This window comes from Merops nubicus, unplaced genomic scaffold, assembly GCF_000691845.1.
Source record: "Merops nubicus isolate BGI_N331 unplaced genomic scaffold, ASM69184v1 scaffold1477, whole genome shotgun sequence".
In the NCBI taxonomy this organism is placed as follows: Eukaryota; Metazoa; Chordata; class Aves; order Coraciiformes; family Meropidae; genus Merops; species Merops nubicus.
Window position 1 is genome coordinate 45,467 of NW_008622108.1, and position 14,148 is coordinate 59,614.

General features: G+C 35.2%; 1 protein-coding gene across 1 annotated transcript in view; it reads left to right on the top strand.

Annotated features, from left to right (window-relative positions):
* CCDC91 (coiled-coil domain containing 91) overlaps positions 1–13,926 on the top strand; it is a gene marked incomplete at its 5' end in the record, with an annotated part of 56,827 nt that extends 42,901 nt beyond the window's left edge. Inside the window, one exon of the mRNA XM_008944652.1 lies at positions 13,804–13,926. Within this exon, the coding sequence (XP_008942900.1) occupies positions 13,804–13,926 (123 nt within the window). The remainder of the gene's footprint in view (positions 1–13,803) is intronic.
* Between the last annotated feature and the right edge of the window lie 222 nt (positions 13,927–14,148).

Sequence of the window (14,148 nt, forward strand, 5' to 3'; positions counted from 1 at the left end):
AGTGTTTATATTTTCCCTGGGGCCACATTAATGAGAGTCCAAACCCTAAATGTTACCACCAACACATTTTAACAGACCAGTTTCCCAGTTTTTAAAGTGTAGTGTCACCTTGAGTATTTTTCTTTTAACTTTTTCCCCTTCTTCCAACTTTAAAAGAAAAGTAATAAAGCTGTATCATTTTTGGCTGGATTCAGTGTCGTGTTTGGGGAACATAAAGTTCTGTGTAATGCAACAAAGTTACATTGAAAAAAAACATTTAATCCTATCTTCTATTTCTATATCCATTATTTTAATATTTCAGCTTTAAGTTACCAGTGCAAAACTTCATGTTACTACAAAACACACCACCATCTGGCATGTAGATATGTGTTATGGGGTTCCACGTCCAGAATCAGCCTAATGTCAGAACAACTGTGCCATGCCTAGGATGAACTTGTGACCAGCAGGTCAGTGCCAAGAGAGACAGTAGTGGTGGGGTCACTGAGAGTTCCTTAGCTCAGTTTCCTGCTCCTTCAGCTGGACCTGCTTTGTGGCTTTAATAGGATTAAAGAAACATTTACATTGAGGCTTTAGGAGCATTTTCACACTGCTTCTTTACCCAACTCAAAGAGCAGCATAAATCCAAAGGATTAAGGAAGGGATTTATGATAAGTTGTAGTGTAAGATGAGTTGGTGCACCTGGCTCTCCTGTTTCTCCTCTGTGAATAAGGCATGCTGAAGCAGTGGACTGCATGTGTTACAGAAGTGAGCTTGGTGTTTTTTACTGAACTTTTAAGTCTCTAGGATCTTTGAAAGGATTGTTTCTAAATATTAAAATGAAATGGTTGTTCCTGTTGGGGGAATATAGTATTTCAATCTATATATCCTATTAGATATTTTTCTTCGAAGGGTCTTATGGAATTTTTCTGCCACTTTTCAGTACTGAAACATCATGCATTTAAGAGAATTTTTAATTTCCTGGAAATTATGGTACTCTGTCTTTAAAAATGGAAAAGGGAAAAAAAACACAATTCACTGCCACTTAGGTTCGTTAAAATCCAAAGGAAATTGTTAAATAACCAAAATTATAATATTCAAACTCCTTGGGTAATCGTTTATGCTGATGAAAGCAATTTAGTTGAAACTGCATACATAACTTATTGTATGCTTTTTGCAATTACTTTAGAGTAAAATTGCCAGAGTTTGGAATTCTTTACTTAAGTTAAAACTGTTTCATATATCCTTTTGTGCCTCACTGTATAAACCTACAAAGACCTAGATTATGTCTGTACTCTTTAGTCAGGCGAGATTCCAGTTGAAACTGAAATCAAGTGGTGTTATTGCTGAGAAAAATATTGTGCTATCAAAGCCAAGAGGGGAAAAAATAACAGGATGAATTATAATGTTCAACAGTGAGATGACTGGTTACTACAGTATTTCAAAACTACTCTTGTGATTTAGATGTATTGTGTTTTTCATCCAGTGTGCTTCATTGTAATTACTTTAAGAGGTATATCAGTTTTGGGTTTGGTCTGCAGTCACATAATCATTCATCTTGCTCTGTGGATATAGACTGTTCACATCAATAAGGATTTGCAGTGTACACTCTGCTAATGTCACCCAGATGTATCCATCAGTGGATAGTGGTGGCTGGTTTCACATCATTAGATGATTAAGCAGCACGTGAGGTGCAGGGAAGTGCAACATCTGTCACCCAGGGTGCCTCTCTTCTGCAAGGATTTGATAACAAAACAGGAGAGACTTCTGTGTTTCTTTCTGTTATCCATTAGGGAGGCTGTGTGTGACAGGGGGAAGAGATGCATCCTTACACGCCTCAGGTCCCCTGCAAGTGAGGGTCTCCTGTGTTACTCTTGATTCATCCTTCAGTGGTATAACTGAACAGTATTTTATACTGTACTTCTGGAAATCTGAGAATTATAACCAGATGACTTGATTTGAGACTGGTTATTTTGCATTCTGTACAACTTCTCCAAAATCTCCTTTGATATTAAGTAGAAAAAAAAATTAAAGTTCTTAATTAGATGTGTGGAATTACTCATTTTAATGCAATTCATTACTCTTGTCCATTGTCATTTTCATGAGAGCTTTAGACTATCTAAGAGAGGCTAATAAAAACACCTAGAAGAAAAAAAACTATGAATGAACGTGAGTACCCTTATTTTACCATCCTGCTGAGAAATTCAGACAGGTCAGCTGAATTTTGAACCTTAGACATTTAATATTTTAATTGACTGCATAAATGAATGCTTTGAGGAGGAGGACTTGCTGAAAATTTTACCATTCCTATCTCACTAAAACCTGTATACATTTGCTGTCTTTTTCTTTCAAATTCATCTATATGCTTGTAACAAAATATGCTTTTCAGTTATTAGTATATCACTGACATTCCTTAATTCAGAACTTGAGAGTTCGTATAATTAGCTATTTCGGTAACACAGCAACAATTATAATTTTTCTTTGTAAATTTAGTGTAATCCACATCACTTTTTGACTAGGTTCAAAGTTTAATCAGCTCAATATGATCAACGTGGATTAATTATAGCTAAGCAAGTAATCTGCAATTTTATTTGCTTAGTCGTAGCTCAAGTTCTTGGCTTTTTTCAAGTTCTGGAGTCATTGCAGAGCCACCACAAAGTCCCACTACTTAACAGATTCTCTTGGCTCTTTAGTTTTGATAGGGAATTAATTTTTTCTTTTATTCACTGCACAAATGAGTAGATAAACTTTGTACATAAGGATGGTTTATTCTCTTCTTAAATGTGTTTTGTTAACACAGCTAAGGAATATTCTGAGTTCAGTATTTGGTTTTTTGTACTGCTTCTCATTTTGAGCTAAGCCCTTTTCTGTGGAGATACTTCAACCTCAATTGTTTTATCTGCTGCATTTTTTTGTTCCGTGTTTAGTGGGGGAAATTATTGGAAACATTTCACATCTGGTTATATGCAAAAATCTCCCAGCTATTTTTATTCCCAGTCTTGCAGGTTCTTTGTTCTATTTTTCAGGTATGTCTTTTTCTTTTACTGTTTTTTGCCCTTCTGATGAACTTTGATTTGAAAAAGCAAATGAGAAAGTTGGATGATGAATCTTTCCTCTTATTATTTCCTGCAGTTGGATTCCTGCAGCAAAGCCAGTAGGATCAAAATTCGAGACTTAATCAAGTTATCTGTGAAGCTAAAGAAACATGTAAATTTTCTTACCTACAGCAACAGTAACATTAGATAGATGAATCAACACGATGTGGTTTCCTGTTTACGTTTTGAATTCAAGTCAGCGTGAATAATAAAAAGACTAAGTAGTCTTTACTCATGTGTTGGAAATTTAGCAAGATGCTTCAATGACTTTTATATATCTAGTTAATACATATATATGCTGGTTTTCTGCTTTGGCTGCACACTACTGACTCATAATTCGGTCAAGGGTATTTTTCCTTCCCTTGTCCTCTCCTCCTGCATTGCTTAGCAACAGTTTCTCCTCTTTTTTTTTTTTTTCTTTTTTAAATAATGTAAAATAAGATATTGCCAGGGTAAAAACAAACTACTATTCTATTTCCTTTATGTTATTCTTTCAGTCCGAAGCCTTAATACAAATCTGCATCTGGAAAAGAAGTACAACAGTCAGTCTAGTAACCATAGGAAGCTGCTTTGGGGAGTCTTGTATACTTGGGCTGTTGAGAAGTCTCTGCTGGCTGGCAGTTGCAGAAATAATTTAGAATTGTGTAGAGCATAACGCCTGCAGATTATTAAGTTTTGCTGGTGATTTTTCCCTGCTTGTGGTGTTTTAAGTGATGACCTGCTGAGAGCCATGGGTACTCAGTCTGTGTGTGTTTTGAAACAAGGAGGTCTTGTCATTGATGACATTGTTGCAGCTGCAGCTTTATGAAGTGCTTCTCCAGCAGCTGTCCTGAATTTTGCTGCGGTAGTTTTGCTTTGAATTCCAAACTGAGTTTTCCAGTAATATGTGTCTGTCAGTAAAAAAGCATTAGCAAAAGCTTCAATCCTCTCAATACTGAAGGAGAAACACTGTAGTAAGTGTGGTCTCAAAAATACCTGTCTGAATAGTAGAAAATTAATTTTATGTTCCTTGAATCTTAATGTTTAATTACTTATTTGAGTGCATATATGTGCTTACCACTGAATTAATGGTAAATTTATCAGAAATTCACTTCAGTCTGATCTTCCTTGTTGAGTTTCTTTGTGTGAACCCACCAACTTTAATCTGTAATGGTAATTTCAGAAAGATATCTGTATTTCATGTGCTATCATCTTCACCATGCCTTCAGGTACATACTGTTTCATCCCGTCACATCTTATAATTAAAATTTCATTAAAATGAAAACCTAAAATCAGACTATTAAATCACTGTTCCTTCAAGCTGAGAGGTAGGATTTTTCTCATGCTATTTCAGTAAATATGTTAATTCAGTAAATGGAGCAAGCTCCAGTGTGTTGTTAGGGGAAACTTGGCTTTAGAGATAGGTAGTGGCATAGAGTATCATGATTTCGTAGGGACCTTCAGATAATCATGATGTAACTCCAATCTCCTTGATTCCTAAGTAGAATAATTACAGTCTGACTCCTTATGTTATCTGTAGTTTCAGCCTTGTGTATAACATTGTGTTTCACCTCCCAGTCTGAAACAGTGATTCTCTGTGTTATTAGCCACCTGTTATGTTTCTTCTTAGAGGCGAGGAAATTGTGCTCCTGGTGAATCTCCTGTTAATGAAGAATCACATTAGATATGGTTATTCAGAAAGCACTCATAGCAATGGAACAGCAGTTACACAACTAAGGAAAGAGTTACTCTGTGGTCGCCCAGTTGTGCAAATTTTTAGGGTCGCTTTTTCAGTTTGTATCCACTGCAAACACGATGTAATTATCATTTCTATTTTACACATTTGTTGCCTGATAGTGTAAAATACATTCTCATATTAATAAAAACTATTTGTCTTCTTAGTGCCTTTACTTGCTTTTTGGTTTTCAGTTAGGCTTAATTAATCCAGTTATGAAGATATCAATACTTAAAGGCAGTTCTGTGAGTGACTCACCATGAGCCCATCAGATAACATTTTTTTATTTGGTTCAATAACAGTAGCAATTTTTATATGTAGGAAGATTGCTGTTGCTTTTAACCAACCATGCTTACCCTGGATTAATTTAGAACATGTATGCATGCTGACAAATGAAGCAGATCCTTATTTAAACAGCATGTGATGCTGCCCAAGACTGACTTGGGAACTTAAAGCAGTTTAAGATAAAAAAACTCCAAACTATTAAGGGCTTCTACTCTCTATGAAGACTCAGGATCTGACAAGCCTGGTTAGAAATCAGTCTGAGTCACTTACAGGTCCTTTTTTTAGGCATTGTACATTTCTAGTTCCTTCTTCCCTATCAGAAGAGGTGATCTGATGAATCTGGCTCTTAGTTACATGGTAATTAGTCTTCTGCTTTGTGCCTAACTTTCAGGGACTGTAATCTAATGTGTATTAGAAGCTATACAGACTGTTGCCAGAACTAAATGCTAACCACTTATCATTCAGAAGTTTTGCAGACACTGCTGAGTTCCATACTCAGTAGAATCAGGTCTTGCTCAGGCAGATGTACAGCCTAGATTCACTCACATGGCTCCATTTGTAAAACAACCATCACTGCATTCACAGAAGCATAAGGAGAGTTAAGATGCTGAGTATCAACAGGGATAACACAAAAGTATTTTGAATAAATAGGGGATGATCAGTATCTCAGTGATTTGTGTCCATCTCAATGAATTGTTTGTTTGTTTGTTTCTCAGAACGAGTAGAAAATATCTTGCCCAGAGGAAAATATGAACTGGTCCTGTGTGGGAAGCTGGGTTTGTCTGAAACCAGCCCAACCTAAGCCAATGTCACTCAGCCTATAGTCTGTAAAACATAGAAGCAGTCTGCAAAATAATTCCCTGTTCTGCTCTTTTATTAAGTCAAATATATGCATTTTTTTTTCACTTAATTGTACCAAATGTAATTAGTTTGTTATTTATTTTAGTATTGGAACTAAGCTTTGCTTTCCTCTTTTTTAAGTAGTCTATTTAATACCCTTCAATCATTAAACAAGAGAATAAAAGATGGTGATATAGGTTTGTGGTGGTTTTTTTTTTTTATTTAGAAAGAGGAGCAGGACATATTGATGCTGAAGATCTTGTATGTTTTAGTAGAAGTTTCGTCATAAGAGGGAACCAGAAATGGCAGTGGACGTTTTTTTAAACCTGTAAATCAAAATTTATTTTAGCAACTTCACAGTTCCCTGTAGGTTTCATGTCAGCATTATCAAATCCTGTGGAAAGAGCAGCCAAAGACTGTGCATAGCGACAGATGCTCAATGGGATATTTACCCCTCAACAGCAAGGAGGAAAGTAAAAGATGAGTATAAAACAAATCTGACTCCCTTCTTCTATTTAATCAGTATTTTCCCATGCATATAATATTAAGCCATAAGGAAGACACTTGTCTTCTACAAATTCAACAAGTTTTTGCAAAAGCTTTAGTTCTGGAAACCTTTAAAATTCAATGATATTTCTGTCTGTGCAGTATCCATAAGTGATTTTAGTAGTGAGAGAGGCCCACTGTGGTCAAAGTTTTGCCTGAATACAAAAGTTTGTGGGTTCAGGGCCTCAGTTTGTAAGGTTACACAAGTGCATTTCATTGTATAAGATATTCAGGTGCTTAAGGTTTGCGTATATTTCTGTAGGTTTGTCTTAAGTGAGTTGAATCTGATTGCTAGACAAATCAGCAATTATGTTAGAAATTATAGTAATTCTGATTAGTGTATGGCAATAGTTTGTAAATAACTTTGTTGAGGAATCCTGTTCCTTATCTGCTAAATAGGTAGGTCACCCTCTAGGTTGGTACTGTGTTTATGCACCTAAGGATTTAATTTTTTTGGTTGTTTTGGGGTTTTTTTGTTTTGGTAATGCCCATTTTTCACCTTCTACAGTAGTCCGAGCAGGTGCTGCAACCATTTTTAGTTCCTTTACACACTCAATCTAATTTTCTTGATTGAAAGCAAATTTCCTTCTCTTACTTATATGAAATAAAGTTATTTTTTTCTTACATTCCTGTGTCCAGCTGGGAGAGAGCAGAGATTCTGCGAGGGTTGACAGGGTGTTTTCCCACCACCTTCAGAAAACTAGGCAAATCTGTTTTAAAGATGTGTCCAACATATGGTATTATTTTAATGGTTTCACTGATCAAGTTCAGAGTATAAAATCCTTAAGGTTTGGAAGTTGCAGCATTATTTATTTAAGGAGAAAGAAGCATTTTCACATGGCAATATAATTTATTAAACATCTCTCTTGCCTAGAGGTTCAGTCCTGAACACTGATGGCTTTCTAATGTGTAGCAGATACTGTATAAATTACAGCCATGAAGAACCTTGTTTTTATATACTTAGTAAGTGTTATCAATAGTAGAAATTCACAGGTGGACAGACAAAAATGTCCTGTTCTGGGATTAACTCTAAAATAAGCTCTGCTACACATATGGACCATATGGATCTGTTTTCCTTCTCATCCATTATAGAAATGAGAGGAAATAGTTCATCGTTTCCTCATCCAGCTCTCAGATTTGCAGGTTCCTTAAGGTAATAATTTTTTTATATGGTCTATTTAATGTGCCAGGGAATTTTTTTAAGCCTTCCCTTGAATCTGTGGGGAGAAGTTCATGTTAGTGCACTGGGAAATTCTGAGCCCACAGTTGTAATAGAAAATACAATCACATAGGTGAATTACAGAATTTTTCTAGAATCATGTAAGGCTCATTCACTGGTGTGGGTTAATTGTGGGGGGAAAAAAATCAACAAAACCTATACATCATAAAAAATGGTACCAAACAAACCCCTCACTTTGACTTTTCATCAAAGAATGCATCTGCTGATCAAAATATGAGAAGACTTTTACAAGTCTGTGGTCACACTGTAACGTTCTGCTGAGCACGGGGTTTGTTAGGCAATATGCAGTACAGGGTATGTGAAGAATCCTAACACTATGTTATGCCACAGATTATTGTGCAGCATGAATGGGGACAGGAAGAGTCTGCAAAAGCCACGGTTTGAACATGCAAGAAAAGTTTTCATGATTTTTCAAAAATAAGTTTTCTCTAAAAATGTTTGGGAATTGGCTACAAATTTAAAATGCATTTATCCACTTAGCACTGAAGTTCAGACCACTATTCAGAAAGACCATAACTGTATTTTATAATACAGGCTGATGCTAAAGTGATTTAAAATATTACATATTATTACAGATGTACATGTAATTAGACCAAACAGAAACACCTTAAATGTGAATTCAGTTGCAATATCAGTGGTTGACTCTAAGCAAGTAGTTACATTACATCTGGATTAACTGCTCCCTGAGCAAACCAGTATATTTTTATCATCATATTGTCTATGTGGAATGAGTCCCAGCACAGAGGAAAGAGTACCACTGACAGGATTTTTTAGTAAATTATTTATGTGCATGAATAACATTGCCCAGGGAGGTGGTGGAGACACCAGCCCTGGATGTGTTCAAACCACGAGTAGATGGAGCACTTGAGGCTGTGGTCTAGTGGTTAGAGAAATGTTGGGAGGAAGGTTGGACTTGATGATCCTAGAGATCCTTTCCAACCACGGTGAGTCTATGATGATTCTAAGACATCAAGAGTCATAAGTTCTTCCTTATATTTAAGTATATTCCTGATTCCACTGATTTCAAGGGGACTTGAATTTTTTTTCCTCTAATACTTAATAATTAAGTACATAAATATTTAGAAAAGCAGTATTTCATCATCAGCACTTTTGAGTAGTATTCTCTTTTCCATGGACACGTCCGAGTGTTGACTAGACAATGCTAAGATGGAACTATAGAATAAAATGAAAAATTATTCCAGTCATTTAATGGAAGAATGAATGAATGGTTCACTTTATTGTTAGTTTAGGTTTATATTAATTTTCTGCAAAGATGAGGACATTTAATGAAATTATTAAAAACTCATAATCTGAAGTATGTTAATCATCATTCTTTAATTTATATCTTCTGTGGGTTTTTTTGAAAGTTCTTTACTTAGTAAATTCACATAATAAAAAACTATATAAAAGTATGAAATAGAAATTAGTTGCGTTTAGTTTACAAACAGCAAATAGACAAAGCTTTGGTGTGTTTATCAATAATGAATTACGTAGAGAAAGACTAAATAAAAGAAGATGAACTTTGACAAACAAAAAAATATAAACCTATATGTCACTGTGCTAGGACATTTCCATGGTGTACTTCTCTGCATGAGTTTCATAAGAAATCAGCAAACGTGATTCCTGATTTTATAATCTTTAAGGGAAGCTGCTCTGCTTCATTAAATTATAATGGCATGATTATTCCTGATTTATTTACAGTTTACATGTGTGATCAGCTATGAAAAATACTATTAATAGAAGCAAAATGAAAAATGTTTTACTCAACATCTTTGCTCATTTTTAATCTCTGATCATTGTGTTAGTTGAATCTTATGATAAAAAGACTGCAGCTTTTATTCATGTTAGCATTACAGCTCTAGAACAGTGAGCTCAACTGTTTGAATACCTTAATCATCATTTGAAGCACAAGTAAATCCTTCAGTATGTATTTGTATAAATGCACCTACCATTTTCTACAGCTACAAATATGTCTGATATTGGAAAATAGTATTATCCAAGAAATAGTTTTGAAAAATATATTTTTAAACATCTTAATGCTTGTACAAAAAGGGAAAATTAAAGAGGCACATGTAACTTTAATTTTGCTTTCTTCACTTTTCTGGGTGAACCTCAGGCCACATTGAGGTTAATAATGAAACATCTTTACTATGGTGAGATCAGAATTTCATCCTTAAATCTTCAGGGCTAAACCTAAAATCATATTTTCCGTAAGATATTTTATTAGTTGCTAACAACGGACAGTATAATACATTTGTTCCAGCTGGGTTTCTCTTCCAGCAATTTGAAATGTTTAATGGGTTGGAGAATATTCAGTAGAGGAACCTAAACACATATGCCATGAAAATATATCTATTTGCAGGTAGATGTTACAAGGGGAAAGTATGGAGGATATGCATCCTCAGTTATTTGTGTAAGACACTCATCTACTTTAGGCATCAACCATTTAACTTTCCATTTTACAGAAAATTTGAGCTGTATGATAAAAGCTAAGAAAATGCAGAGCTAAGAATAATTACCAGCTTTAGTTTGAGCGGTGGCTTTATGAAGTGATACAGAAGAAAATTGATTTACTTAAAGTAAAATGGAGCAGCCTGGGATGAAAGCTGTCACCTGGTGGCATTCATTTTCATTGGAAAATGAATGTCTCTCAATGACTGTGGGGCTTTCAAGAGTGGTGTGGACCCCATGGAGTTCAAAAAGTGCTTTTCCAAATCTTAAAACTTGGAGCTGATTAAAGCTGTGCCAATAGGACACAATGTACAGAATTGGGAACTTCGAACTGGATAGATTTCATATGGTGGAAGAGAAACATTAATTAGTACTTACAGCAGTGATGGTGTGATGTAGAAAATTGCCCTCTTGTGGTAGAACTGGACCAATATGGTATATTTTTCAGCATCTATAGCATTAGAAGAGTGGGGTTGGTTTGGTGGTGTGAATGCTCCATCCTTAATATGTTATTCATACTTATTACATTTGCATATGAGTCACATTCAGTTTGAATTTACCAGATGTCCATGTATGTTTGTTTAAATAATGAGATCATTCCATGGAGTGAACAAGATCTAAAAATATAGAGGGAAGACTGTTTAGAAAAAAACAAGATTTAAAATGTCTTACTCACATATTTTCACATCTCATGGTATATTATGCAGACAGAAGCACAGCAATGTTGAGGCACTGTTCAAAAAAAAAGCCTCCGTGGCTAACACTTCATTAAACAATGTGTTGTACAACAAAGCTTCACTGGATTTGTTTCTATTTCCCAGTCAGTTTCTCCATTAAAGGGGAATATTATCCTTTTGAATATATTGAAATGTACCATTTTCAAAGTCAGCATCTCTTTGCAACTTCTCATCTTGTGTTACCTGAAGAACCCGGGTCTCTTCAGAGCATTTTGTCATTTACTGTAGCATGGAAATATTTTAAAATGTACTTCTCAAGGCAAAGCTTATGCATAAACTGAACAGACAAGGGGCAACTGAATTCTGAATTTTTTATATTATTGAATTGATATAAACTTTTAACAAGCAATAAGCTTTGCTTACACACGAAGGGAGACAACCAACTAACCACTTGAGTTCAATAAAGCCCCCTCAAATGTTCACTTAATTCCTTTGAGACTTTTAAAATCTTTCTCAGACCTGCAGAAATTCTATTTTGTTCTTATTGCAGCCAATCACTACACACATTAAACATTTATATTAGTACCTGGTGAAATAAGTTTAACCATATACAGTTAGAGATTGCTGCCATAGTAAAACAAGTTAAAAGCTGCATATCAGAACACACATCTGGCAAGCTACTTTAACATCTTTAAAGCCAAATCTGCAAGGAAAGGCTGCAAGAAAAGAAAATGGAGAGTTTAGCCAAAGCTCTTGGTCAAAGCTCAATAAAGAACTACCAAGGAGTATAGATGATATAATGTCCAATAAAAGGAAACCACTGAAAATCAGTTTTATGCTAATCTCCTCCAACTGATATATATAGCAGAAGCACCAGAATTTGATGACATAATATGTTTTGAGAAAGAAGTTTCTCATATTCTTTCTTAAGACGTAACAGATGATATTTTGTGAATTGCACTGTATCTACCCATTCCCCAGAGAAATAAGGCTCACAAGCTCAAAAACATCTGCAAGCTTCCCCATGCAAAACGTTCTTTATGTTTTGGACGAGAGAAGAGGTAGGAGAGAAGACACTTTTCAAATCAGAAGAAATGCACAATCACAACAGTGTGTTTATGTTGTTAATGTGTTCCAGACTGTCTCTTCTAAGACAGTTTCTTTAGAGCTTTTAAGTCTTTAATTTTTTAATGTTTTTAAGTCTTTCATTTTCTTGTCAGTAGCAGCTGTTACTTAAATATACCAAGAGCAGACTTTTCTGAAATTTATTTGAGGTATTTGGTTTAAGATCTGTTGTAAATCACTAGTCTAGGTTCACCTCACAGCAGGTATGGAGCACTCATGCCTGCTTTTACTAAGTGATGCAAAAATTTGCACAACAGCTGGAAATCTGCAGACATATTACTGAAGAAGAGTTTTATGATTGTGTGACTTCTAGAAAATATGGGTGTGAACAAAATGGTGAAGTATTGAAACTACCAGAGCCTGGGTTTGTATGTTAGAGGAACTTAGAGACCCACAAAGCACAGGGTCATAAAAATATTGCCCTTTGTGTATTCACTGCAGCTATACCCTGAATGCATTTTAAAGTGAAGTGGGAAAATATCACTAACTTTGCTTCACCTTCTATATCAATACTTTTTAACACAAATATCTGTTCTAAAACAAAAGGTCCAAGTGATTATTAGAGCAGCTAACTGGACTGCTGAATGATGAGCATATATAAGCAGAGAGATACCATAAGATCAGAGGTTTTGCTGGAAGCTCTGATAAAAGCTGTGAGTGCTATATGCATGAGGTACAATATATTTATTTTTTTTAAATAAAGCCATTTGCAGATGATTGGCACCAGTCTACTAAAATAATTCCTCTAGTCTGCTAGGGCCACGTGGCCTCATGTTAGCATTTTGATGATATTACAGAGTTCAAGAGCTTGCTTCGGGTCTTGCACACTTCAGTTTCATAGAAGTGTGGAGCTGGACTTCCAAATTCCTTTACTTCCTTTCTCTTGAATGGCAGAATTTTTATGTCCTTTTAACGTTGTGCCTTTCAGTCTCACCCTAAGTCATTGTTATAGATGTATTTAATTGAATTTGTGGCTGATTAAAGGCTAGTCAAGTTGAAAACGTATCTCAATTGTGGTATTATGGTTTTGACATTTGACCTTTAAAATTCCAATTTTAGTGTATTTGCATTTGTATTTAGTGTATTTGTATTTGCAGTGTATTTTATTTAATGTTACAGTGTTGAGAAAATTCAAATACATTTCAGTAAACCATGTTTTTGTCATTTGTATGCTATAACCTACCAAGTCTTGTTACTGTGCTTATCTTTTTTGGTGGAGAACCAAGGGCCATTTTCTTTACTGCATGTGAGTGTATCATTAACATTGTTTGACAGTAAAAGGACTCAAAAAAAATGTTGGAATAAACAAAGTAGGTAGAAAATATTACCAGTGTTCCTCTGGGAACTGTTTAAACATGCTGCCCTTTAAATCAAATTAAGAGCAGACATTGAAGTTTTGAATATGCAGTTGTATGCAGTGTGCCTTTTAAAGCAGAACCAGTATCTTTTATAAAAGCAGCAGCTGCAATTCTAGAAGATGCTGTGGGGGTTTTTCTAATGTGGGAGCTAAGCTGTTTAGCTTTTTCAGATCTCTTGTGCAGAACTTGACAGCTGTTGGAAAGTTACTTTCGGTTTTATGTACATTTTATTTTGAAGAAACTTAATTAAAAAGTTGTTACTAAATTGCATGTGTAGAAGTTACTTCATTTCTTTTATTGCTGTCACAGTTGTTGAATTTTTGGTGTTGAATATCATAGAATCAGAGAATGATTTGGGTTGGAAGGGACCTTAGAGATTACCTTGTTCCAACCCCCCCCTTGCCATGGGCAGGGATGGTTGTTTTTTTGCTGACAAACACTGATATTTATTTCAAGGTTTCTTAAAGTTTATCAATCTTTTCTTTTATTTCAACAGCTTGATCAAGTTGTCCGTCAGAGAAATCTGCATAGTTTGGAACTTTTCCTGTCATGTGCACAGAAACAGTTAAGTGTTTTATTAAAGGAAGAGCCAACCACTACAGAGGAGAACAGAGACTGACTTTCCCAGTGACACTGCTAAAGAGTGATTTGTGAAGCTGCAAATCTCAGCCTAGCAAATGACAGATCTATTCTAATCTTTTGGGGTTGTATCATTGATTGAAGACTGATCTGAAGCTCTGCTTGTAAGAATTATTTGTGGCTGTTACTGTTTTATTTATTTATTCTCTTACTATTACCAGATTGCAAGGGAGGGGGAAGAATCCTGGGGAAAAAAAAAAAA